This window comes from Panthera onca, chromosome C2 (genome assembly GCF_046562875.1).
Source record: "Panthera onca isolate mPanOnc1 chromosome C2, mPanOnc1 haplotype 2, whole genome shotgun sequence".
NCBI lineage: Eukaryota > Metazoa > Chordata > Mammalia > Carnivora > Felidae > Panthera > Panthera onca.
The window spans coordinates 94,375,499-94,399,225 of NC_138347.1; the positions used below are offsets into that span (position 1 = coordinate 94,375,499).

Genomic DNA, 23,727 nt, shown 5'->3' on the forward strand with positions numbered 1-23,727 from the left:
ACAAACTTGAGAAGAAATGTTATTGTCTTTTATGTACTTGAGCATGCTTCTTCCTCTAATTGGGAGGTAGTTGCATTCAAATGTCCACATCATCGACATTTGTAAGCTTCACACATGGGAGGCCACAGTTCACTTTTTTGTTTATATGTCAAGGAGTTTGACTAATCCATTTAATTATCAATGGGAAGAAAGCATCAATGGGGTAAAATTGTGGCACGACAAAGAGTTGCTCTCTGCACCCTGCATATAATTAAACAGAAGTTTTTCTTGATGCATTATCATATATTAGAAAGGAAAAGGCAGTGGCCTGAGGGTCAGAAGATTAGTTCCTAGGTCTCCTCTCTTTTACCGCTGCCAATTTAGAAACATGGTTAAACAAGCTAATCTCTCTGGATCTCAGTTTCCTCAACTGCTACGGGCGGTGATTGGAGAGGATTCTATTGAGACTTTGGTTGATGTGCCAGTTACTACTGCTAGTAACAAATTATCCCAAATCGACTGGCATAGAACGAGAACCATTTTATTGTGCAAACAGATTCTATCTAATTCAGGCTGGGCTCAGCTGGCCAATTCTTTTGCTTCTCCAAGAAATTACTAAGGTCACTCAAAGGTACTCAGCTGGCAGATGAGAAGGTCCCAAAGGTTGAAGACAGGTTGAGTCACATGTTTTGGCAGAGATGAGTTCAGGATATCAACTGGAATGTCCAGCAAGGTCGCTTCTTCAGCCTGGTGGTCTCAAGGTGGTCAAATTTTTTTACATGGTAGCTGGCTTCTCCCAGAGTGATCATATTAAGAGAACCAAGTAGTTTCAACCTAGCCTTGGAAATCAGATACCCTCATCTTCACTGCATTCTGTTTGTCACAAGGCTGTTCAGATTCAATGGCAAATGCTATAGAGCCCACCTTTCTTGGTTTTTTTTTTAATTTTTTTTTTTTAACGTTTATTTATTTTTGAGACAGAGAGAGACAGAGTATGAACGGGGGAGGGTCAGAGAGAGGGAGACACAGAATCCGAAACAGGCTCCAGGCTCCGAGCTGTCAGCACAGAGCCCGACGTGGGGCTCGAACTCACGGACCGCGAGATCGTGACCTAAGCCGAAGTCGGCCGCTCAACCGACTGAGCCACCCAGGCACCCCTAGAACCCACCTTTCGATGAGAGCAATGTCAAAGAATTTTGCAGCCATATTTTAAAACCACCACACCTAGTTATGAGTTCCGAAATATTATTTCTCAGTATTATTCTCCAACAGAGTGTCCATTCCCATGTCTGTCTTTCTTTCTTTCTTTCTTTCTTTCTTTCTTTCTTTCTTTCTCCTTCCTTCCCTCCTTCTTTCCTTCCATTCATTCATTCATTTATTCATTCATCAAATATTTTAGTCCCTTCTCTGGGTCAGACATATTGAGTAGCCCACAGTAAAATTGAAGGGCAAAACAAACACAAAATCCCTGCCTTTATGGAGCTTGTAGTCTAACGAAGGCCACACACATTAATCAAATGCAGGCAAGTGTATAATTACAAACCCTGCGAAGTACTATGAATGAAAAGTGCAAGAATCTCTGCGGTTCCACAGCAGAGAGCTCTGGTTCAATCAGGGTGCAAGGGAAGCTTCATGAGGAAGAAATGTTCACTTTGATATCTAAAGAATGTGTTCATGAAGAGCATCAATATATCCCACACAAGACTTCCTCCTGTTGCTCTGCAGCCCCTAAATCTCCTAATTTAGAAGACCCTTTTTTTCTACCCTCCTTAATTACTCTTTAGCAGTAGTTCATTAGGGAAGTTACATGTTCGGTATCTCGTATGTATCCACCTCCTATTTGTTCTTATCCTTATCAACCTTTATTGACTGCCTACTGTTAGCTGAATAGAATCAGTAGGTTTAGTGTGGCATTGCACGTGTTCCATGTGCTGGCTCTATCCTAACTTTCTGGCCTCATCTCTCCCTATTCTCTTTGGACACCATGCTCCAGCCATACCAGGCTACTTGCTCTTCCCAGAGCATGCATTCATTTTCATGCCTCTGTGCCTCTGTTCTCACTGATCTCTCTTTCTGAGATGAATTCCCCCCTTGTTTCCACCATTAAAATGTCTTTCATTCTTTCTTGCCCCAGAACCATCTCCACTAAGGAGGCTGTCCTAACTTTTGGGACTAATTACTCTGTCCTCCAAGTGTTCTCTGGCCCTTTACTGATGCTTCTTTTCCATTCTGCTTTGTTAGTTCACTGCCCCTAAATTTTAAGATTCTTGAAGACAGCAATCATTAAGAAATCATGCTTCTGTCCTCCAAAGTGCCTATTACAGTGTTTTTGCCATAGTAAGCATTTAATAATTGTTTGCAGAATGAATGGATGGATGGATGGATGGGTGAATAAGAATCCTTTTTTTAAAAAAAATTTACTTTGGGGCACCTGGGTGGCTCAGTTGGTTGGGCGTCTGACTTCGACTCAGGTCATGATCTCACAGCTCGTGGGTTCGAGCCCCACATTGGGCTCTATGCTGACAGCTCAGAGTCTGGAGGCTGCTGCGGGTCCTGTGTCTCCCTCTCTCTCTGCTCTTTCCCTGCTCCCACTCTGTGTCTCTCTCTCTTTCAAAAATAAATAAACATTAAAAAAATTAAAAAACAATAAAAAGAAATAAAAAATTTTACTTTTTGTGAGAGAAAGAGTGTGTGAGTGGGGGAGGGGCAGAGAGAAAGGGGGATCAGAGCATGCGAAGCAGGCTCAGTGCTGGCAGCAGAGAGTCCAAGGCAGGGCTTGAATTCATGAACCATGAGATGATGACCTGAGCCAAAGTCAGACGCTTAACTAACTGAGCCACCCAGGTGCCCAATAAGTATCCTTTTAACCAACTGATAGGGGTATAAAGCACAGAGACCTTAGTTACCATTTTCAATCAGCATTTAGCATAGTGGGTAGTACTCACTATTGATATTTCACTGTAAATAAATGTGTAACTTTCATACGTCCATATTTCAAATATCACTGAACCTATTAAAACACTTTCCACACAATGCTGGTTACGTTTTTAAGTACTTCTGCTGAATCGTAAATTCTTTGGGGCAGAAACTGTGTGTTCCTTTTATTTGTGTCTGTTATACTCCCAGATGTTTGTTTTACATACAAATCACTGATATGAAATGAAAATGTCTGTAAACTAATAAAAAGGTTTGTAACGTATTTCCTAAGTTCACAAGTTACTCAGATTCTTTTCACATTTATTATATATATGTCACTGTTCTAATATGTCAGTGTGGGTGCGTATATACCTGTATATTAAGACTTGGTGTAAACCATTTGCCTTGGATACGCTATGAAGGAAATGATCTTGAAAAGCAACCATACCTAGCAAGTCTTTGCTATAACTCAATAATCTTTCAATACGTTTCAAGCTTGCCCTTCAGTGTTGCCATTAAACAGGTGTTATCATTGTATTTGTTTGCATATTGCGTTTTATTGCTTTTGAAGAGAGTGATAATGATGACTATCTTTGCAGAGCAGTGTAGCCAAAGGGCTGGAAGGAGAAATGGATCATAAAGTGACAGATGATTAGAGCTAGAAGGGGCTAGAAGCCTAGTAAATCCAGCTCGTTTATTCTACAGACGGGGAAACTGAGATTCAAGTTGAAGTACTCCACGATGCTCAATTTTGGGGAGTCTGACATAAAAAAAGAGACTTCCTAGATTAAGGGAAGCACGAAGTTTATTGACTCTTTTCTCCTCAGAGGGTCTCTTCCAAACAGCACTGTTCTGGGACACACCTGTTGGATCCCAGTCTGAGCGTGGTAAGCACACGCTTATTTATACCACAAATGACATCATCCATCCATCTTGGAAGCCACAGTGCTCACTCCTGTTGGTTGTCAGCGGTGTCTAAGATGTCCCCTGATTTCATTGACCTCTGTGTGTCCTGGAACCTTGACCTCTAAGGCTCCCTGGTGCCAGAATGTCTGCAGCTGTAGGATCAAAGACCCTCAGGGGAAAAATCCACTCCTAACTGAGATGAAATGGAGTGAGTTATTAGGAAAACTAGCTATATGTCCCAGAACCCTTGTTCATCTGGAAAATGCTTGAACTGTATCCCCAATATAAACACCAAGCCCTAAGAGCTAAACAGAGCATAAGCCAGAGACAGAGTCTCCTGCCTGGCAGGCAGAGCCACATTCCGCCTGCCCTCCTGATGTGCCTGGCACATAGTAAATGCTTTATAAATAATCTGTGAAATTAATGAAAGAATGAGGCAGCATGTAATTAAAGATACAAAGATAGCAAAATTGGGAAGCCCAAAAGATCAGGTGAAAAGTTACAAATTTCAAAACAGTGGGTTAGATATTTAAATGTAGGTCCTGAAACTGAGTCTAAATTCTGTCTCCAGCTTCCTGGCAAACAGAGCAAAAAGGGCCATGCAGTGGGCTTCACCTAGTTCTCATTATGGTGGAGAACACAGCATTATAGGGCATCACATATTTTTCTATCTCTGAGAGAAATGAGTCGTGCGGGCAATCTATCTACGTCACTAAAGTGTCATTTATGTCTTGAGGACATGTGAAGATGCTTCCTTGGTTGGCAGCTAGAGTAACTGCTTGCAACAGTTTGGTAATATCCTCCCCAAATAGTGGTTGTCCGCAGTCTTTGCTTAGAGAGAGAGCAACTCCATTTTGGTTATCATCCACTGGCTGTCTGTAACTGCTATTTCTTCACAATCCTTAGCCAGGACCCTCCGTTTGAAGCTGAACCTCAGAGCATTCTTAAAATATTTTCTAAGCCCTCTTTACTTACAGATGTCCTTCTTCCACTAGTCTTATAGAGCTAGATGCTAAGATATTTTTACAGTCTTCTATACTTAGTATGGCTTATAATCCTTGGCCATGTTATCTCAGGCGCCCCCTTAAGAATCCCTTAACAAATAAAGTAACCTGAGCAGAATAAAATCCTTGTTGATTGATTGATCTGAGACTTGCAGTGCACTCAGCCCAGTCTTGCTGTTCAGCTCTCTGCTGTGGCTCCCTCCCTCCCAGTGTGTCTATTCCACTGAGATATTTTCTCCTACTTCTGGCCAAACTCCATATTTTTCCTCTCATTGATCACCATATCTGTAATAGCGTCCACCTCCCCATCAGTGGTCGTAAATCAGATTTGAGCTTACCTTCTTTATGATATTTGACAAACAAAGCTTGTGAGAGTTTGAACATTTTAAGTTTTTTTTTTTTTTTTAATGTTTATTTATTTTTGAGAGAGAGAGAGAGAGACAGAGACAGAGTGAAAGTGGGGGAGGGACAGAGAGGGAGACACAGGATTGGAAGCAGGTTCCAGGCTCTGAGCTATCAGCACAGAACTTGATGCAGAACTTGAACCCATGAACCGTGAGATCATGACCTGAGCCGAAGTTGGAAGCTTAAACTGACTGAGCCACTCAGGGACCCCTTAAATTTGCTTTTAGCACTGGCATGTATTTCTTTTAGTTTTTTAAAAAATGTTTATATATTTTTGAAAGGGGGAGAGAGAGCATGAGTGGGGGAGGGGCAGAGAGAGAAGGAGGGAGAATCCCTCGCTGTCAGTGCAGAACCCAATGCTAGGCTTGATCTCATCAACTGTGAGATCATGACCTGAGCCAAAATCCAGAGTTGGACACATAACTGATTAGGCTACCCAGGTGCCCCTAGTCCCAGAATTTTAGAGCTAAAGTGACCATATGATTAATTTTGACTCCTTTGTTTTATAGACGAGAAAACTAAGACCAAAAAGGTGAAAAGATTTGCTTTTCAGCCCTTAGCCTGGAAAGTATTGAACCCGTGTAACCTTCATGGTGTTTATTTCTGTATCATCTCTGTTTTGTGAACTAGAAGATTTCAATCTACAAGTCATTGTCCCTTGTCCTCTGGTAGTCACTTTACATATTCTTAATCAATAATAAATTAACGAACTAAGTGAAATAATATATCATGGTTCATTTTATATTCTACTCCAACCAAAAAGAACTAACGAATTAACAAATAAATTAAGGTCATTTAAAGTAGAAATAAAATACATAAAGTATGTCAGTCATTTGGTTATTTCATGGCAGAATTGACAACAGATGAGTTTTTTCCTTGTTGTATCTCAGCCTTATCATTATAGCATATTGATTATAAATACTTAAAAAAATCTAATTCTGACAATTCTTTTTCCTAAAATATGTGTTTTAAATACTATGATTTTAATTTTTTTATAAGGAAATTCGATTTTAATTTTTTTAATGTTTATTTTTGGGAGACAAAGAGAGAGACAGAGAGACAGAGCATGAGTGGGGAAGGGGCAGAGAGAGGGAGGCACAGAATCCGAAGCAGGCTCCAGGCCCTGAGCTGTCAGCACAGAGCCCATCGCGGGGCTTGAACTCACGAATTGTGAGATCATGACCTGAGCCGAAGTCAGAGGCTTAACCAACTGAGCCACCCAGGTACCCTTAAATACTATGATTTTAAAAAGCTATGATAAAGTATCTGTCCACATCGGTAAATTCCTTCTTCTAAGAGGCCAAATGGGCAATGGCAGTCTTGCTTATAATAAGCAGATTTATGGAATGGAGAAATAATCAGTCTTGGCAGAAGCTTCCACAAACAGGAGATGTGAAAAGTAGTCGGAACAAAGAAGGGGTCATCCCTAAAACATACAGGAAGCTTTGATCTTTCTTGTTGCCTACAGCAAGGTGAAAGGGTAAAGTCTTCAGCAAGTCTGATCTGTGTATTCAGGTTAAATGACACTTTCAACACGTATGGGCAAGCAGAAGAGTTGCTCAAATGGTGAAAAATACAGGCTCCAGACCTTGTGACTCTACAAAAATACCAAATGTAAAATAAATTCTTTTTTTTCCTCATAAGTTCAACTCTAGGAAATAATGAATTTCCTTCACAGGAGTGATTAGATAGCGTAAGAATGCAAATTTGGCACAGTAATCAAAACCCAGTAATGTCGGACATTTTACATTCTTGCCTGTGATCTAAGTTTTATAGTCCTTTCTAGGCATGTCATGCTTCCCAGGTTGTAGCCACTGATACTTTGAGAGACTGTGGAAACAGTTACTCGTGAAGACCTACACCTTTGAGAGAACACCCAGAGGGTAGTGAAGGAAAGGAGTGACAACTCTGCTTGTGTTTTGACTCATCCTAAAGAAATGCATTAGCCCTTGAGATATTTGCTAATTTTTCCAGAGCTAGCATATTGTCACTGCAAGCTCTACCCAGTTACTGTGTCATGATTTATAGACGCACTCCCAGTTTTTGAGCTCTGTGTAAGCTGTGCCTCATAGCATCCCTGACACGTATCCATTCAACTGCCACAGAGAGCTTAAACCTGTCTGGCAAACCCAGTGCGTTACCTAGAAACATTGCTTCCAGCATGTAAATCCATCAGGGATCCTAAGACTTTACATTTCTGAAGTCATAACCTTTTTTTTTTTTTTTTTTTTGGAGTAGAAACTTCTCCTGCTGACTCTCTTCTGACATAAAAGTGCCTTAGCCTTAGTTTTGTTTTGAAACGGACAAAAGATGCGCCAGGAAGCTGTTCTCTCGTCATAGCTGCAGTCATTGCTCGGCAGATGCCATTAACTCCTGAGAGGATCCCAAAGCAGGGTGACAAGCAGAAGAAAAATGACAGAAGCTTCTAAGTCTGGAGTCCTCATTCTGTTGTTTATGGGGGCACACCTGAGGTCTCCAGAAGAGGCATGGTAAGGTAAATCAAGGGAATCAATGCTTAGCCCCAGGCAGCACTCACCAGGCACCCAGCCACTAGAGCTCACACAGAGGCAGAAATCCAGGAACTGAGTTACAAGGCCACAGATGGACAAGCAAGGACAGTTTGATGTGGAGTCCCAGTATTGGTGCCAGCCCTTAGATTCTTCTTGCCTTGATTCGGGTCTCTAAATTGGTGTTAAGGGCCCGGGCAGTTCTGTCTGAGTATGGAGTCGAGAGCAGCGTTCACCATATTGAGGGCCATTAATGCCATTACAGTATTGCAATTTGAACATAAAAGTACCTAGCCAGGGCGAAGCCTTGCTCAGAGCCTCTACTCACCAAGCCATGTGCCCCACACAGCCTGTGGGGGCTCACGGGCAACACTGGTTTATAAGTCCCCCCAAAAGGCTCTCTACATGCTGGGGTGATACTGGCAGGAGACTCACTGGCTTAGCATTCATAATCAGGCAGGTCCTAAAATGTGCACTTCTGGAGATGCCCCTGAAAGATGTTACACCTACAGGTATAGAGACACCGGGGACTGAAGGCAGAAGAATGACTCGTCATTCAACTTAAACCTGTGTCTGTTACAAGACCTCCTATTGCGAGTGGGGAGACATTTGTGTGAATCAGAAAAAGGCAGATCTCATACCGCTCCAGCAAGCATGGGTTGACGATCAGAGAGTGAGTCAATTTTAATCCTTGCTCTTCCCTTTGGCCAGCATGTACAAGCATTCCTTGTGGCTCTGCCTATATGTCACTTAAAAAATTTTTTTTTTAATTTTTAATTTGAGAGAGAGAGAGAGAGAGAGAGAGGGAGAGGGACAGAGGGACAGAGGGGAGAGAGAGAGAAAGAAAGAGAGAGAATCTCAAGCAGGTTCCACGCTCAGTGCAGAGCCTGATGTGGGCCTCAATTCCATGACCCTGAGATCATGACCTGACTGAGATCAGAAGTCAGACGCTCAACTAACTGAGCCACCCAGGTGCCCCTATGTCACCATTAATAATAGATCTAGAAACTGTTTTGTAAATGGCAAAAGTATATATATTTTGTTTAAAAGTGTCAATTGCTTTCACAATTAATATATTCCACAAGTTGTGTAGCTAAATTCTAACACACCTTCATTTTAAATATATCAGGATTTTCACAAAATGGAAGTGGCTTGGGTCTCTCTCTCTCTCTCTCTCTCTGGCCTCTGAGAAGCCCCAGACAAGGGACAGGAGGGAGGGAGGCAGGAGCTGGAGTGAGGGAGGCCTGACACCTTCCACTGCAGGGAACTGAGGCTGCCCGTCAACTCTAATCATTTTCCTGCAGGAAATGTCATTGCATCATTGCATTGCAAGAAAGTGATGTCATAGTATGGGGCCCTGATCTACTTCCTGACTTTTAACCTGAGTCTTGTAACCTTTTTCAGCTGTACAGCACCCAGAGAAAATGAAACACATTGAAATGTAAAGGCTAGCGTGTCTCATAAAGGCCTGTGAGGCCCCAAGATGGGGTTCACTTCTGCACATACATTAATGATCAAAAAACAGTTTTGTGTGGTGACCACATCCTGGACATGACATGGTCCTAGTACCTAGGAAAGTCAACGGAAAAGAAATAGTCTTCAGGATGTGTCTGAAATTTCTGGACAGGAACCCTTCCGTTTCCTCATATTGGGTTTAATTAGTGGGGACAATGCTAAATTTAATTAGGATGCATGGCTTAGTTTTTGTTGTGGCGGTGTTTTGTTGTTAAACTCTCTGTGAAAATGAATAATGGTCCCTGAACCGATATTTTAAATCTTACATATGGCATTTGTGTCTCTATGTCTTAGGATTGGTTACAACCCCAGCCTAAATGACATTATTAAGCTATTTCCTGGAATGTCAAGGGCTGAAATTGCCCTGTCAAGAACGACTCTGTTCTTTCAGGGATTGCAGAGAGCAAGGGCTCAGATTGCATTCTTGCTCTGTTATTATAAGTTTTTGCCTGGCAGGAAACCACTGGGTCTCAGATAATTTGCATATATCCAATGAGAGTGATCCACTGTTCTATGGAGGTTTTCAAGATTGCATGACAACACTGTGGAAGAATCTCATATGGGGAAAGGGGATTTTTTCCCCCTTTCCCTAAGCCCCATTTTAAATAGTTTCCTTCCCACAAGCTGATGTGTCCACATTCAAAGAGTTATAAGTAACCCAGCCTATTTTCTTGCCTTGGCCTCTGTCACTAGTCCAGTAATATTATCAGCCACACAAAACTGGAAACAGACTGTTTTAAAGTAAAGGTGCCTTATTCCTTCCAGAAGGCCTGTAAAGCAGACTTTTTTTGGCATGTGATGGTGAGCATGAACCAAAAATTTAGTTCTCCCAGGCAAGGGCATAGTAAAATGTCTGCTCATTTCTTTGTGAAAGCAAGGGCAAGAAATACCCCCCACATATTTCTTGAAAACTGAATATAATTTTTAACACTTTCTACATGGGATTCCAGTCAGCCTAAAGCACTTGGTATTAGACTCTTTCACTTGTGTATCAGTTTGGGATCTTCAGAACTGTGCTGATTTTGCTGAGCACCAAAGTTCCAGGAAGCAATCACTGGACCTCACTGGCCCCACGGTTGGTGCCATAGCAGCTGAAACTTTAATTCTTGATAAAATGCCCAAAAGTCACCTTAAACCCTTTCAAAACAGAGACGGATGCAAATAAGAGTGTAGAATGGAAGTAAATAAATAAATAGCCAGGGCACTCAGTCCTGGCTCAAAATGTTCAAATAATATTAAAATTAATTCAGGCTCTATACTGATAAGTCCCAGGTCCAGAGCTAGACGTCTTACAGCTTCTTAGGTGACAGAGGAACATATGTTGATTGCAGAGCTGAGGTCTGAGTGGTACCTAGAGGACTTTCAGACACCAGCAATTCAGTTGTGTCTTCTGGAACATATTGTTTAGCTTCTCTAAATATCATATTTTTCCATGATATGTCTAAAATGTTATGTCTATTCAGGTAAGGTCATGATCTTGTGGTCGGCGGGTTCGAGCCCCACATCAGACTCTGTGCTGACAGCTCAGAGCCTGGAGCCTGCTCTGGATTCTGTGTCTCCCTCTCTTTCTGCCCCTCTCCCACTCACGCTCTGGTTCTCTCTCAAAAATAAATAAACATTAAAAAAATTTTTAATGTTATGTCTAAAATTTTCATTCTGTACTTGTGCATTCTCAAATGAATGGACTCCGTAGACACTGATATTCAAAGGCATCTAATAAATGTGTCGAATGAATCAACAACAGTAGACACTGTTTTTGTCCTTGTGTTTGATTTTCTGCTATGTGGTTTACCTAGATAGTGTCACTGAATTCTCTCAACAAGCCTAGGAATCAGCTCTCCTCACCAGTTCCATTTGACCAGGGAGGAACCGAGGCCATTACTTACCTAAACTGACCAGAGGGCTAGGATCTGAATCCTGGTGTTTTTCATTCTGAAGTCCTGCCTGCTTTCCATTACACTCCACGGGTGCTTCTCAAACTTCAGCATGCATCAGAATCACCTGGAGGAGGGTTTCCCAATGCAGACTGTTGGGACCCAGCTCCCAAATTTTCAGTTCGTACAAGTTCCCAGTGATGATGCTGTTGCTGGCATAGGAATCACATCTGAGAACCACTGTGCTATATTATTAAGACCTGTGGGCATAGAGACATAGAGACATGTAAGAATATATGACATAGAGAATATAAGAAGCAAATCTTTGGCCAGATTAAAAGAGACCTCTTACATTTTTTAAAAAATGATTTTATTGTTGACTAATCTCTATACCCAGTGTGGGGCTCGAACTCACAACCCCAGGATCCAGAGTTGCATGCTCTACTGACTGAGTCAGCCAGGTGCCCCAAGACCTCTTACAGCCACCCAAATAAGCTGTGTCTTCTCAATTGAGAGCCACTCAACTGCTGAATGGGGTTGCCTCTTGGGAATGGTTGAGCTGTCAGGGGCATTTAGACCTTGGGACATTTGTGAAAAGTTGGCCAAAAGGACAGCTATGGTCCCTTCTTATTTTATTTTATTTTTTTAAATTAATTAATTTATTTTGAGAGACAGAGAGTACAAGTGGGGGAGGGCCAGAGAGGGAGAGAGGGGAAATCCCAAACAGGCTCCACACTGTCAGCACAGAGCCTGATGCGGGGCTTGAACTCATGAGCCGTGAGATCATGACCTGACCCAAAATCAAGAGTTGATGCTTAATAGATTGAGCCACCAAGGCGCCCCAGCTATGGTCCCTTCTGACTATTAAACTGTCATGAGTGCCATAGACAACTTATAGAGAAGCGAGGAGGGAGGCTCATTCTCCCCTTGCAGGAGACCCTTCTCATTATGGCTACTATTCTATGTTTTAATTGTGTTTGCAGATCTACAGTTGCTTTGGTAATGGCAATGAAGAAATGCTGAGCAAAATGGTTGCTTAATTTAGGTAATATAGAATTATAGTTTAATGAAACACTAAACACGGGCAAAAGGCATTTAAAGAAAACATTCATTCACTGCAAATTTGTATTTCAGATTAAAAAATTTTTATGACAATGATGATAAAATTTCCATTTTAAAAATCATAATATGTAATCATAAAAAAACAAGGTTAATAATCTGAAAGGCATAAAATGTACAATTATCTCAACTTTTATTTTATAAGAACACAGAAAAAACTGTTTGAAGATGAAAATTATTTTGTATTTCAAAATAATGGTCACAAGTATAACAAATTTAAGAGGAACACTGCTTCAAATTTATTGTCCATTCTTTTGACCCTAGAAGAAAAAAAAAATAAAGTAGTGTTTATTTCTACAATTTATCAAAGAAAATAGAGTGTCACTTCTGACATTTAATTTAGCCTTTTTTATGTCACAGGAACCCAATGAAGGATGACTCAAGTAACAGCACCATGGTACCACTTAAGGATTTAAAAGGAATCACCAGAGAGAACAATATTGGTGATATTGGTGAAGGGGGATGGCAGAAAGATATAAAAAAGAAATATATGTGTAATAAAATATCTGGCATAAGCATAAAACAGTTCAGAAGAACCATTACTTTTGTGGGCAGGGACTGTCTAAGGAAGTGAGGAATCTCTCTGTTGAATATCTTTTTTGGTCATTTGTTATTTGTTTTGTCTGGTTTGGATTGGCTTGGGGCATTTTGAAAATTAACAGAAGGTTAAAGGGTTCTTTCTAAAATCTTTGAATGAGAGCCAAGAATTTAAATTTGATTAGAACTAAGAGGAAGAAAGCAAACATTTCTTGAACAACTATCAAGGGCCAAGTCCGTGTAAGGGTCTTTGTAGTAATTATACCATTTCACTTTGCAACATGTGGGGTAGGTGTTATCTCTAGGGCTCAAAGAGGTTCAATATTGATTTGCTCAAGGCTACTCAGATGGTAGGTGACAGAGGAAACAATTATACCTCAAACTGACTTCAAAAGTACCATGACTTCTCAGGATCTCCACATACCATAAATAATGCTGAAAGCAATTCTTCAATAAGGCACTTTTCCTTGGTATGGAAGTTCATATCTACTTTTCCTCTGTATTCCTTCCTGGAGCTCTGTTTTGGAGTCCATGACCACAGTAAATTCCTGCATGTTGTGTGAATTGCTTTTAAATTTGAAATATTCCTGACATAGAGTGAGGTAAGATTTTAGCTCTGGCTAGGAATACGTAAACGTGGCATCTAGTATTGCAACCTGCTACTCTCCTGTCTTCTGAGTCTCCCAGTCCCACCATTTAGCTCACGTTAGTCAGTCTCCATTCTCAAGGAACACATATTCTTGGAAAGGAGCTACACACACATGAATGTCACATAGAGGAGCGTGGCTGTATCTTGAGTGTGAAGGGGAGTCACGGAAGGATGTAAAGCGGGAAAGTAACAAGAGCACATTGGAACTTCAGAAGGTTCAGTCTAGAGCCTGTGTGGAGGATACTTCTCAAGAAACACAAGATTGGGAGCAAAGATGTCTGAGTGAGAGAAGATGGAGGGCTGGACCAGGGCCACTTGATCAGTACAGAGAAAGGGGGACACAGTGAATAAGGGGTGTAGCTGCCAGGATATGGTGATCAGCTCAGGTGGCAGGAGTCAAGGATGATTCCGAGTCTCAGGCTTGTCCTGAGTGTCACCAGGACTGCTGGCAACTGAGCTGGATTTACAGGAAGAAGAGCAGGTGTTGGGGACAAGGAAATGATCAGCGCCATTATAAACATCTTGAGTTTGATGTGTCTGTGAGACCCCCAGGAGAGTGTCCAGAAAATAGTCAGATGTGGAACTCATTAGAGGAGGAGAAGGAACTGGGCTATAGACATGGATGTGTGAGGTATCAGCCCAAAGGTGATAACTGAAGCCACCAGCCTTTAAGGATTCAGCAGAGCAATGGAGCCATCAGATAGATTGAAAAGGAAAAACCAAGGAGAAAGGAAGAAAACCAAAGCAAATTGTCCATGGAAGTCAGAGGGGAGAGGATTTCATGGAGAAAGTGGTCAATAGTTTCAAAGGTTGTGAAGAGGTCAAGGAAAATGTGGATTGAAAAGACTCCATTGGGCTTGGCTATGTATAGGTTGCTCATTGGCAGCCTTTGCCATAAGAGTGTCAGTAGAAGAAACGAAGAGATAAGTTGTTAAATATGGCCTAGATTGAAACTGTTCTTATAGCCCGTGCTCTTCAGCACTAGGTTTATTATGAACTCAAAGCAAGGCATCATTTGGATCTGGTATGTAACCAACTAAAGCCATGGAGTGTCCAGTGGCAAGCTTCAGTACCTCATTGAGTTGAACCCCAGGAAGAAGTCCTTTTGATGCCTTCTATTAGGTTCTTAAAATGGCTTTTTATTAATGACGGGCTATGAAACCCTAAATGATAAAAGTAGGACTCACACATTAAATCCAAGGACTCTGTCTTGTCTCTCATGGTCAAGAAATCCCATGGGGTGCCTGGGTGGCTCAGATACTCAGTCTAAGTATCCGACTTTGGTTCAGGTCATGATCTCATGGTTTGTGAGTTTGAGCCCCTCATTGGGCTCTATGCTCACAGCTCAGAGCCTGGAGCCTGCTTCAGATTCTGTGTCTCCCTCTCTCTCCACTTCTTCCCTGCTCACACTTTCTCTCTCTCTCTCTTTCAAAAATAAAAATAAACATTAAAGAAAAATTAAAAAAAAAAGAAACCCCTTTGCATCTTCCTGAGCTCTTCCCTTATTCCTCATGCTAACTGATACTAAGTTCTCTTGATTGTACCTTCTAAATATCTTTCAAATGTTTCACCTCTTCTCCATGTCCACTAACACTACCTAATTCATATCTCATTATTCCTCATGTGGGCTCCTGGTCCTTCTGGTGCAGGTGACATTTCCCCTCAGTCCCTGTAAGTCAATGGGGGACCAGAATATGTCTTGCTCATCCTTCTGTCTCTACCCTTCAGCTTTTAGCATGGTATATGGCAAATAATATACGTTCACTAAATGTTGAGGGGCAAGTATAAATAATGAGTGTTGTATTTAGGGCTTTGGAATCAGATTCCTCAACACGTGATAGGAGGGAAGTCATATACTAGTGAACACAAGATACTCCTCTTGTCAGATAGGTACTAATTACCATCCAGCGCTTAGCAATTCTATTGCTTTAACTAGCAGCGTTCTTTCTTATCCATGACACTAGGTTAGTTACATGAAATAAGAGGAGAAAAACATTTGGAACAACCTTTTTGCACATAAACTGGAGTTTAAAACTCCTTACTTATTTGGTAAAACAATGGTTAAGTTCTGCAACTACACAGATTGGTCTAGAGGATATAATGCCAAGTGAAATAGGTCAATCAGAGAAAGACGCATACCATACAATTTCACTCCTGTGTTGGGTTTAAGAAACAAAATGAACAAACAAATTTTAAAAAGGGACAAACGGAAAAACAGACTTTTAAACACAAGAACAAACTGGTGGCTGCCTGGTGGCTTGCCAGGGGGAAGGTGGGTAGGGGAACGGGTCAAATAAATACAGGGGATCAAGTGCACAGAGAGTACACTTATCTTGATGAGCACTGAGAAAACACATAGTATTGCTGAAACATTATATCATACACCTAAAATTAATGTAACACGATATATTAATTTTGCCTGAATCATAAAAAAAGACAACCAACAAGATAATTCTGGTTGGTTTGATATGACAGACCGAATACTGAGCAAAGAAAGTTGTTTTCCCAAAGTGGTTAAAGCGATCTATAAATCTGTGACAACTCTCATATCCATCTTGATTGGATAATATTGCTAGTGCATATTCCTTCTTTTTTAAAAAAAAATTTTAATGTTTATTTTATTCTTGAGAGAGAGAGAGAGAGAAAGAGAGAGCAGGGTAGGGGCAGAAAGAGAAGGAGACACAGAGTCTGAGGCAGGCTCCAGGCTCCAAGCTGTCAGCACAGAGCCCGATGCAGGGCTCGAACCCACGAACTGTGAGATCATGACCTGAGTCGAGGTCGGACACTTAACCGACTGAGCCACCCAGGTGTCCCTGGTGTATATTCCTTCTTGAGCTAGCAGGGTAAAGGCTATGTGGGGTACCCCAGCGACACATCAACATGGCTTAGGACAGGTGAAGAGCCACCCCTCGTTGCTGACAGTCCTCCCTTCTGAGTGTTAATCTTCCCCAATGGAATAAAGTTTTATTTGAAAATCACAGACCGAGACCGATCTGGAAAGGTCTTTGGACGTGGCTGGCCAAGCCCTGTGGTGTTAGAGATGAGGAAGCTCAAGTCCACAACTACTGATGTGTGCAGGGGTGAACTGCTGCCTTACCCACTGTCCCTGCTGGCTGGTAGGGCCTGTTTGGGAGGGAAGTGACATTGTGTCATTCCTCAATCCTCATAGCCTTGATTGCGTGTCACCCTATTACTTTGCTCGTGGGTCTCTCTCTTCTTTCCTGGGGGAATGAACTCAGGTGCCCAATAACAGCCACTGCATATTCTCTTCGTTAATTAATACAATGCAAAGTGTCCAGCCAACATTGTTACCTCCCTAAATGGCTTTGTGCTCACATATTGGCACCATTTCAGTCATTCTGACATATTCACTAGTATAAATTCAATTTTCTTTGTTGAAACCAAATTTATATGATTATAGAGAATGGAGGTTTCTGACTTCTGCTCAAGTTTCTGCTCTTTTAGAAAGCAAAAATTTCTTCTGTGTTTTAAATATATATCTTATTTGTTTTAAATACAGCACTTAAAGTTTGTTGAAAAATATATTCATAATAATAACATTAAAAAATTTTTTTAATGTTTATGTATCTTTGAGAGAGTGAGAGAGAAGGAGAGAGAGAGAGAAAGGAGACAGAGCATGATCAGGGGAGGGGCAGAGAGAGTGGGAGACACAGTATCTGAAGCAGGCTCCAGGCTCTGAGCTGTCAGCACAGAGCCTGACGCGGGGCTTGAGCCCATGAATTGTGAGATCTTGACTGGAGCAGAAGTCAGGTACTTAACTACTGAGCCACCCCAGTGTCCCCATAATAATATTTTAGATTAAAAGTAAGGAGCAAGGAAAAAAAAAAAAAAACCCTAGTAGGATATTTTATATTAAAAGATTAAATTGACTGTCAAAAGGAAAATATGTTGATACTCACAATGATTATAAAATAAAAACTGACAAAAGGCAGTTTTCAGGTTACCTCCTCAGCTATTTCTTCTGCTTTGACAAAATATCAAGCTTATTTTAATACATCACAATAGACACTTCCCTCTCATTTCCTCTCTTAGCAAGTTGCTATCACCCTTGGCATCATCTTGCTGATTAAATGAAATGAAAGTATCCTGGAAAAAATAGCTTCCATTTCTGATATGTGAGTTAATTTTTGTCTGTGAGAAACATAAGAAAGACTGTCCACAAAATGCATGCTTATGCAAAGCCACTCGGAGTCTGTAAAACTGAATACACTCTCCAAAAGGTGTGGCTCAGCAGGGTGGAGCCTGGCCTCCAGACCCTTTGAGACAAGGAGCGAATCCTGACTCCACATGGCAGGCTCAATGTCCTCATCTGTGAAAGGGGGAGAATGAGTTTTGCAGTGTTGTGAGGAAGAAAGGAGGTAAAGCACCTGACAAGTAGTCACTGCCCAATAAATAGCACCTACAATCACTCTGCTACTACTCACCAGCATTATTATTCCAGAGAACATAATGAGATCAAGGGAATGCTAATGCCCTGGATTGCAATTATTTTTCTAGATTCTGACTTTTCTATCGACCAAGTTGAGGAGACCACATAAAGGAACTCGTGAGGAAGAAATACAGTGCATTCTGACCTCTGTGTAGTCCTACTTGAGGTTTTACTTGGATCTCCCCAAGGGGATTTAGTTCCCAGAAGCACCAGAAAGACCTTGGTGTAGCCCAACATGAGGTCTCGGACCTTTAGGATGAGAGTCATGGATGAATTTATGGCAAAACACATTGCTATTGCTGATGATGCAGGGTACATCCGCTAGAAGATTTGAAGCCAATATATTTCTGCAGATTTGTCTTGTGTTTAGAGGAAGACGGTCCTCCACTGATAAATATTCTGTCCTCATATGTTTTTTCACTGTTTCAAGGGTTTACCTACATCTTTTATGGGAAGCAAATATTTCTCAATTCATTGAGAAAAAAAAAATAAAACCATTGTATCACATGTTAAGGGGGAAAATATTCTCTTTCTCCTTTCATTAAAAAAAACAAAAAAACAAAACCCCAAACATAACAATGAATAATGAAAGGAAAACAGAGGGAGCCATTCCATTCCATGGGGGAGGGGCGGAGTAGCTGCAGGGGACAGCTGCAGCACGTCTGGCGTCCCAATTCTTTCCTTTCCCATCACTTTATTACTTACTGGACCAAGAATGTAGACAATTTCGGCTATGGTTGTTTTGCGTTTTAGTTTCTCAACTTAATCTTATGCGGTGCTCCTTTGCCCCCTGCACTGAGTCCTAAGCCCACAGGGTCACTTCATGGTGTTTCATGTAGCCACAGAAGCGGGGACTCTTACTCCTTTTCCAGCTCCAGCTCCTCCCATGGGGCCCTGGAAAATTTGGAAGGGCTTGTGGTCTTAGCTTGGGCCGCTGTAACAGACTACCATAGGCTGGGTGGCTTAAACAGCAAACATTTCTCACCGTTCTAGAGGCTGGAAGACCAAGATCAAGGTGTCAGCTGATTCAGCAACTGGTGAGAACCCTCTTCCTATTTGGCAGATGGCCACCTTCTTGCTGTATCCTTATGTGGTGGAGAGAGAGAGGACTCTGGCCTCTTCACCTTCTTATAAGGGCATCATGAAGTTAATCCCATCATGGGAGCTCTACCTTCCTGATAAACTTAATTATCTCCCAAAGGCCCCGCCTCCTAACACCAGCACAGTGCAGGGGGGGAGGGGGGGAGGGGGGTTAGGGCTTCAACATGAATTTTTCAGAGACACAAACATTCAGTCTGTAGCACTCATATAATGCTTTTATCAAAATCATCATAAAGCAAAACCCTTTATGCCTCTTTCAAGCATTTCTCACTGTGGTTTTAGTTGGGGACCAACTGACTGCATACGCACACACACCGACACTGTGTGACCCTCAACCAGATGCTATCTACTGTTAGCGTCTTCCTCCCAAATCACTATGTTGAAGCCCTACTCCCCACTGCGATGGTATATAGACGTGAGTCATTCGGGAGAAAATTAAATTTAAATGAGGTCATGAGGATGAGACACCCCCCCACGAAGGGATTAGTGTCCTCATAAGAAGAGGACAGAGTTCTCTGTCCAGGAGCAGGGCCCAGGGAGGACAGTGAGGTGACATCCACAAGCCAGGAAAAGAGGCCTCAGTGAAGATCGACCTTACTGGAAACCTGACCTTGGGCTTCCAGTCTCCTACACCATGAGAAATAAATGTGTGTTGGTTAAGCCACCAAGTCTCTGGTATCTTGTTATAATAGTTTGAGTTGCCTGGGATGCAAGGTGACTTCAATTCTCCTAAAGTGAAAAGGCACAGGGAAGAGAGAAATGATGAATATGGTGATTCCTAAGGGACTGTTTGATAAATTTCTGAAAACATGTTTTCAGACTTATGGAAAAACTCTTAGAAGTGAATATTTTCTATCATGAGATTGACTATTACATACATGAAAAAAAATGATTTTATTCTCTAACACAATACAATTTCCCCCAAATCTTCCTTTAAACTATCACTTTCTTCTTTCTTACAAATTTTCACAGCTTTCAATTTTCCAGATATTTACATACATTTACATGCATAAATATTCCTGTATTTACATATGCATATTTACATTGATACATTTATGAAAGAAGAGTAAATCAGCAGCATATTTTACAGTATTTATATAGCTTTTAATAAATTTATAATTTTTAATAAAATTTTAAAAATATGATTTGTCTCTTCCAGCACATAGGGAACCTAACATCAAAACTCTCTGGAGGCTCATTAAATGCAGAATCACCATGTAGAATTCTATATCCTGACCAGTGATCTGCCATTTCTTCTGAGAAGGTTATATGTTTTCTAGAATTTTGACAAACAATACATTATTTCACTGCTGGAAACTGTGCCTAGTATCACTGAGATCTCTACATGGTAACATGGTAACAAAGGTTTGCTCAAGCTGCACATGCTCCTTGTGGGCTCGGGGAGGCGGTGGTGTATTTATTAATACAGAACCTCATATCCCATTATGTCAGCCACTCATCCTTGCTAATGAAACATGATATGCCACCACCATGGATTAAGTGGTGTCAAATCATCCAAAAACGCTCACCAAAGATTTGCTGCTTGTTAAATTTATCGAGAGCTTTCACCCAAACTCGTGCTGCATTTTATGCACATGGGAAAACTCAGATTCTGTCCAGAAGTGACAGAGAATCCTGTGCTAGGAAGAGAATTTTTATCAGAATCTCTTGGGGGCATGTGCTAAAAATGCATATTCCCTGCCTCCAACCCCTGAGTTTCTGCCATAAGAGTGGGCCGGGATGAAAGCCAGAAATCTGATTTAATAAGAACCCTGGGTGATTTTGATGTTATTGATCCACATTGAGCAACATGTTGTAGTTGTGTTGGATCTTGCATCCAATTTAGAAATTACACACTTAATTTAGAAATCACTTGTTTTGAGCAAGATTGGCAAAGGCAAAATTCTAAACTTAGAGAACTTTGTTTTGTTCTCAATGAATTTTTTCTCTTTCCAGGAACTTCAGGTGGCTTCACTATTGGGTTTCCATGAGGCTGGCTTACCAAGCTCTGGACATAATTTTTCATAGTTTTCTCGCTGACCTCCATCCATTGTTAAACTTTAGGTGTCATGCCCAAAGATGGCAGCCAGATGTCTGATGCCAAGGAGTTATGGGTGGCTAACACTTTAATGTGTAGTTCTCCTGGGTTTATGTTCCTTTTAACAAAAGGGCTCTAGGAAGTTGGGATAGTCCCCACAAGGGAGAAATTTCAAATACTAAACTTCTAGATGCACTGGCAGAACAGCAGGGGAGGTCATTTTGGTCTACTAGCCTCAACTCTCAGTGGGCCTCCTTGCAAAATCAACTCTGTTCCTAAGAATGTACAGGATTTCCTTTGCAGACTTATGTAGAAGTTGAAAGGACAAGACTGACCACAAAAGGTATTGAGAGTGCCAAGTTCTTGTCTTCCAGCTTTGCTGATCTGTGCTGATATGATCAAACCGGGAAAAAAAATTGGCTAACATAACTCAAATTCACCTGACCTTAATATAAAACTAACTTGAATTATCAAGCCAGTATAAGAGTTTGCAGTGGGAAATACCTCTTTCCAGGAGGAGGCTGTTCAACCCACAATGGAGTGACCCATATCAGATGTAGGAATTTGGAATCAGAAATCACTTGTACTGTTCTCCCAGTTGATCCTGCTCTAACCCTCCTGGAGGCCAGAATTATGCATCTTGATGTCTAGCGAAGGAGAGAGGATACAATGTGGGTGACGAGAAGTCCAGGATAAATCTGAACTGTTAAGAAAAATAGCTCTGGGTTCTGAATCTGGTCCTCATGCTCAGTGGCTGTGTGATGTTGGGCAAATTACATAATTCTTTTTATTTCTTTAATATTTGTTTATTTTTGAGATACAGGAATAAATCATGAGCAGGGGAGGGGCAGAAAGAGAGGGAGACACAGAATCTGAAGCAGGCTCTAAGCTGTCAGCATAGAGCTTGACGTGGGGCTCATACAGACAAGCCGTGAGATCATGACCTGAGCCGAAGTTGGGAGTATAACTGACTGAGCCACTCAGGAGCCCTCAAATTACATCATTTTTTAGCTATAGTCTACTATGTGTGAAATGGGAAGTACACTGATACATAGTAAACATTCAGTTCATACTTCTATTACTATCATATTATTAATATTCTTCAAAAAATTTTTTAATGTTTATTTTTGAGAGAGACAGAGGGGGAGAGAGAGAGAGAGAGAGAGAGAGAGAGAGACAGTGTGAGCTGGCGATGGGCAGAGAGAGAGGGAAACACAGAATCTGAAGCAGGCTCCAGGCTCTGAGCTGTCAGCACAAAGCCCACCACAGGGCTTGAGCCCACGAACCGTGACACCATGACCTGAGCCGAAGCCGGACGCCCAACCGACTGAACCACCCAGATGCCCCAAATATTATTAATATTCTTATTAGCCATCTTAGAAAAAGTTAGAAAGGTAAATTTGTTGTTGGTGTATATCAGCCTCTTTGCTGGAGTAGAAGTAGAAATAGTGGGAAAAGTCTGATTATAAAAGATACAGTGATAAGTAAGAGAGACAGATCAGGCACTAATATGGCAGACTTTCCATTTTAGCATTCAGGATGGAAAAAACTGGTTCCCCCTTTCTGAAAACTTACATGTATGTGTCTATTCCAGATAAGTCCTGCAGAAAGCTTGATGAACACTGTCAGGGACACACAGAACATGGCGAAGCTCAGGCACAGGTCGAAGGCTTGAAGCGTCAGGTGGTACGCTTCATAGTGTGGTGGGTCCACACAAGCTGATGGGAATTTTGCATACGGAAAAGGGAAAGCAACTGCATAACCGAGGTAACTGGTCCCTGCAATCCCTGAAAATGAGTAGAAACAATATGGACCAAGGAGAGCAGATTCCAAGGCTATCGCAAAATGAAGTGGACATCCCATAATGCTTAGAATCACAAAGGTGAAACTAGCTTCCCACTGAAAATAAAACAAAAATAAATTGTTACTTTGGAAACTAGACTCTTCAAAAGCTTCTCAGCGATGTGGAGAAAGAAAGCGTTGTTGGATATTAATCTCTTTTACTGGGAAGTGAAGGAGAAATGGGTTACAATTTTCTCTTTAGGCCCTTTTATTCTCTTCTTGAATCTACACTCTGGGAGAATAACATATCAGCCAACTGAGCCAAAAACTAATTGAATTCCATTAACAAACATGTGTTTATTTATCTTCTATCATGTGTTAAGAGCCAGCTTACGGTGGGAAAAAGATGAATACCAGAATCTCTGCCTTATCCTAGGACCTTGCTAGTCAGGGCATGGTCCATGGTCCAGTAGCACTGACATCCCTGGAAGTTTGTTAGAAATGTAGAATCTCATACCTCCCCCAGATCTACTGTATCAGAATTTACATTTTAACCAGATTCCCAGGTGACTCACACTTATTTGAGCCATGGGAAGATCTATGATCAGAACAAAGTAGTCTTTCTATATCCTGGGATTACTTGGCTCCCTACTATTGAAATGCAATATATCATAGACTTCCCATCCTTTTTTTGGGGGGGGGGGGGAGAAGTAACAGAGACAGTGGAAGGACATCCCAAGCTGAGGAGTTGAGCCTTAAACATACATTATTAAAAACAGAGGAGCCTATAGATCCATTTATTCAGAATGAAATTTGGGAGCATAACATTGGTTCTGTCCTCTCCAAATTGGAATACTTAAATATTTACAATAATCGCAGGAACTTGTAGTAAGTGTTTGGAGAAGAAATCAGATATAAATTATTCATTTAAGGGGCACCTGGGTG

General features: G+C 41.3%; 1 protein-coding gene across 5 annotated transcripts in view; it reads right to left on the reverse strand.

Moving 5' to 3' along the window:
- Positions 1–5,295: 5,295 nt before the first annotated feature.
- The window catches only part of TMEM212 (transmembrane protein 212), a 58,100-nt gene continuing 39,668 nt past the window's right edge, over positions 5,296–23,727 (reverse strand). The window contains exons 3-4 of one of the 5 annotated variants that reach the window (XM_060640750.3): positions 22,576–22,899; positions 12,342–12,485 (exon numbers count right to left, since the gene is read on the reverse strand). In XM_060640750.3, coding sequence (XP_060496733.2) covers positions 12,465–12,485; positions 22,576–22,899 — 345 coding nt within the window. In that variant the 3' untranslated portion in view covers positions 12,342–12,464. Of the gene's footprint in view, positions 11,367–12,341; positions 12,486–22,575; positions 22,900–23,727 lie in introns of those variants that run through there. The other 4 variants (XR_009612576.3, XR_009612578.3, XR_009612579.3 and 1 more) reach the window with 4 other exon arrangements.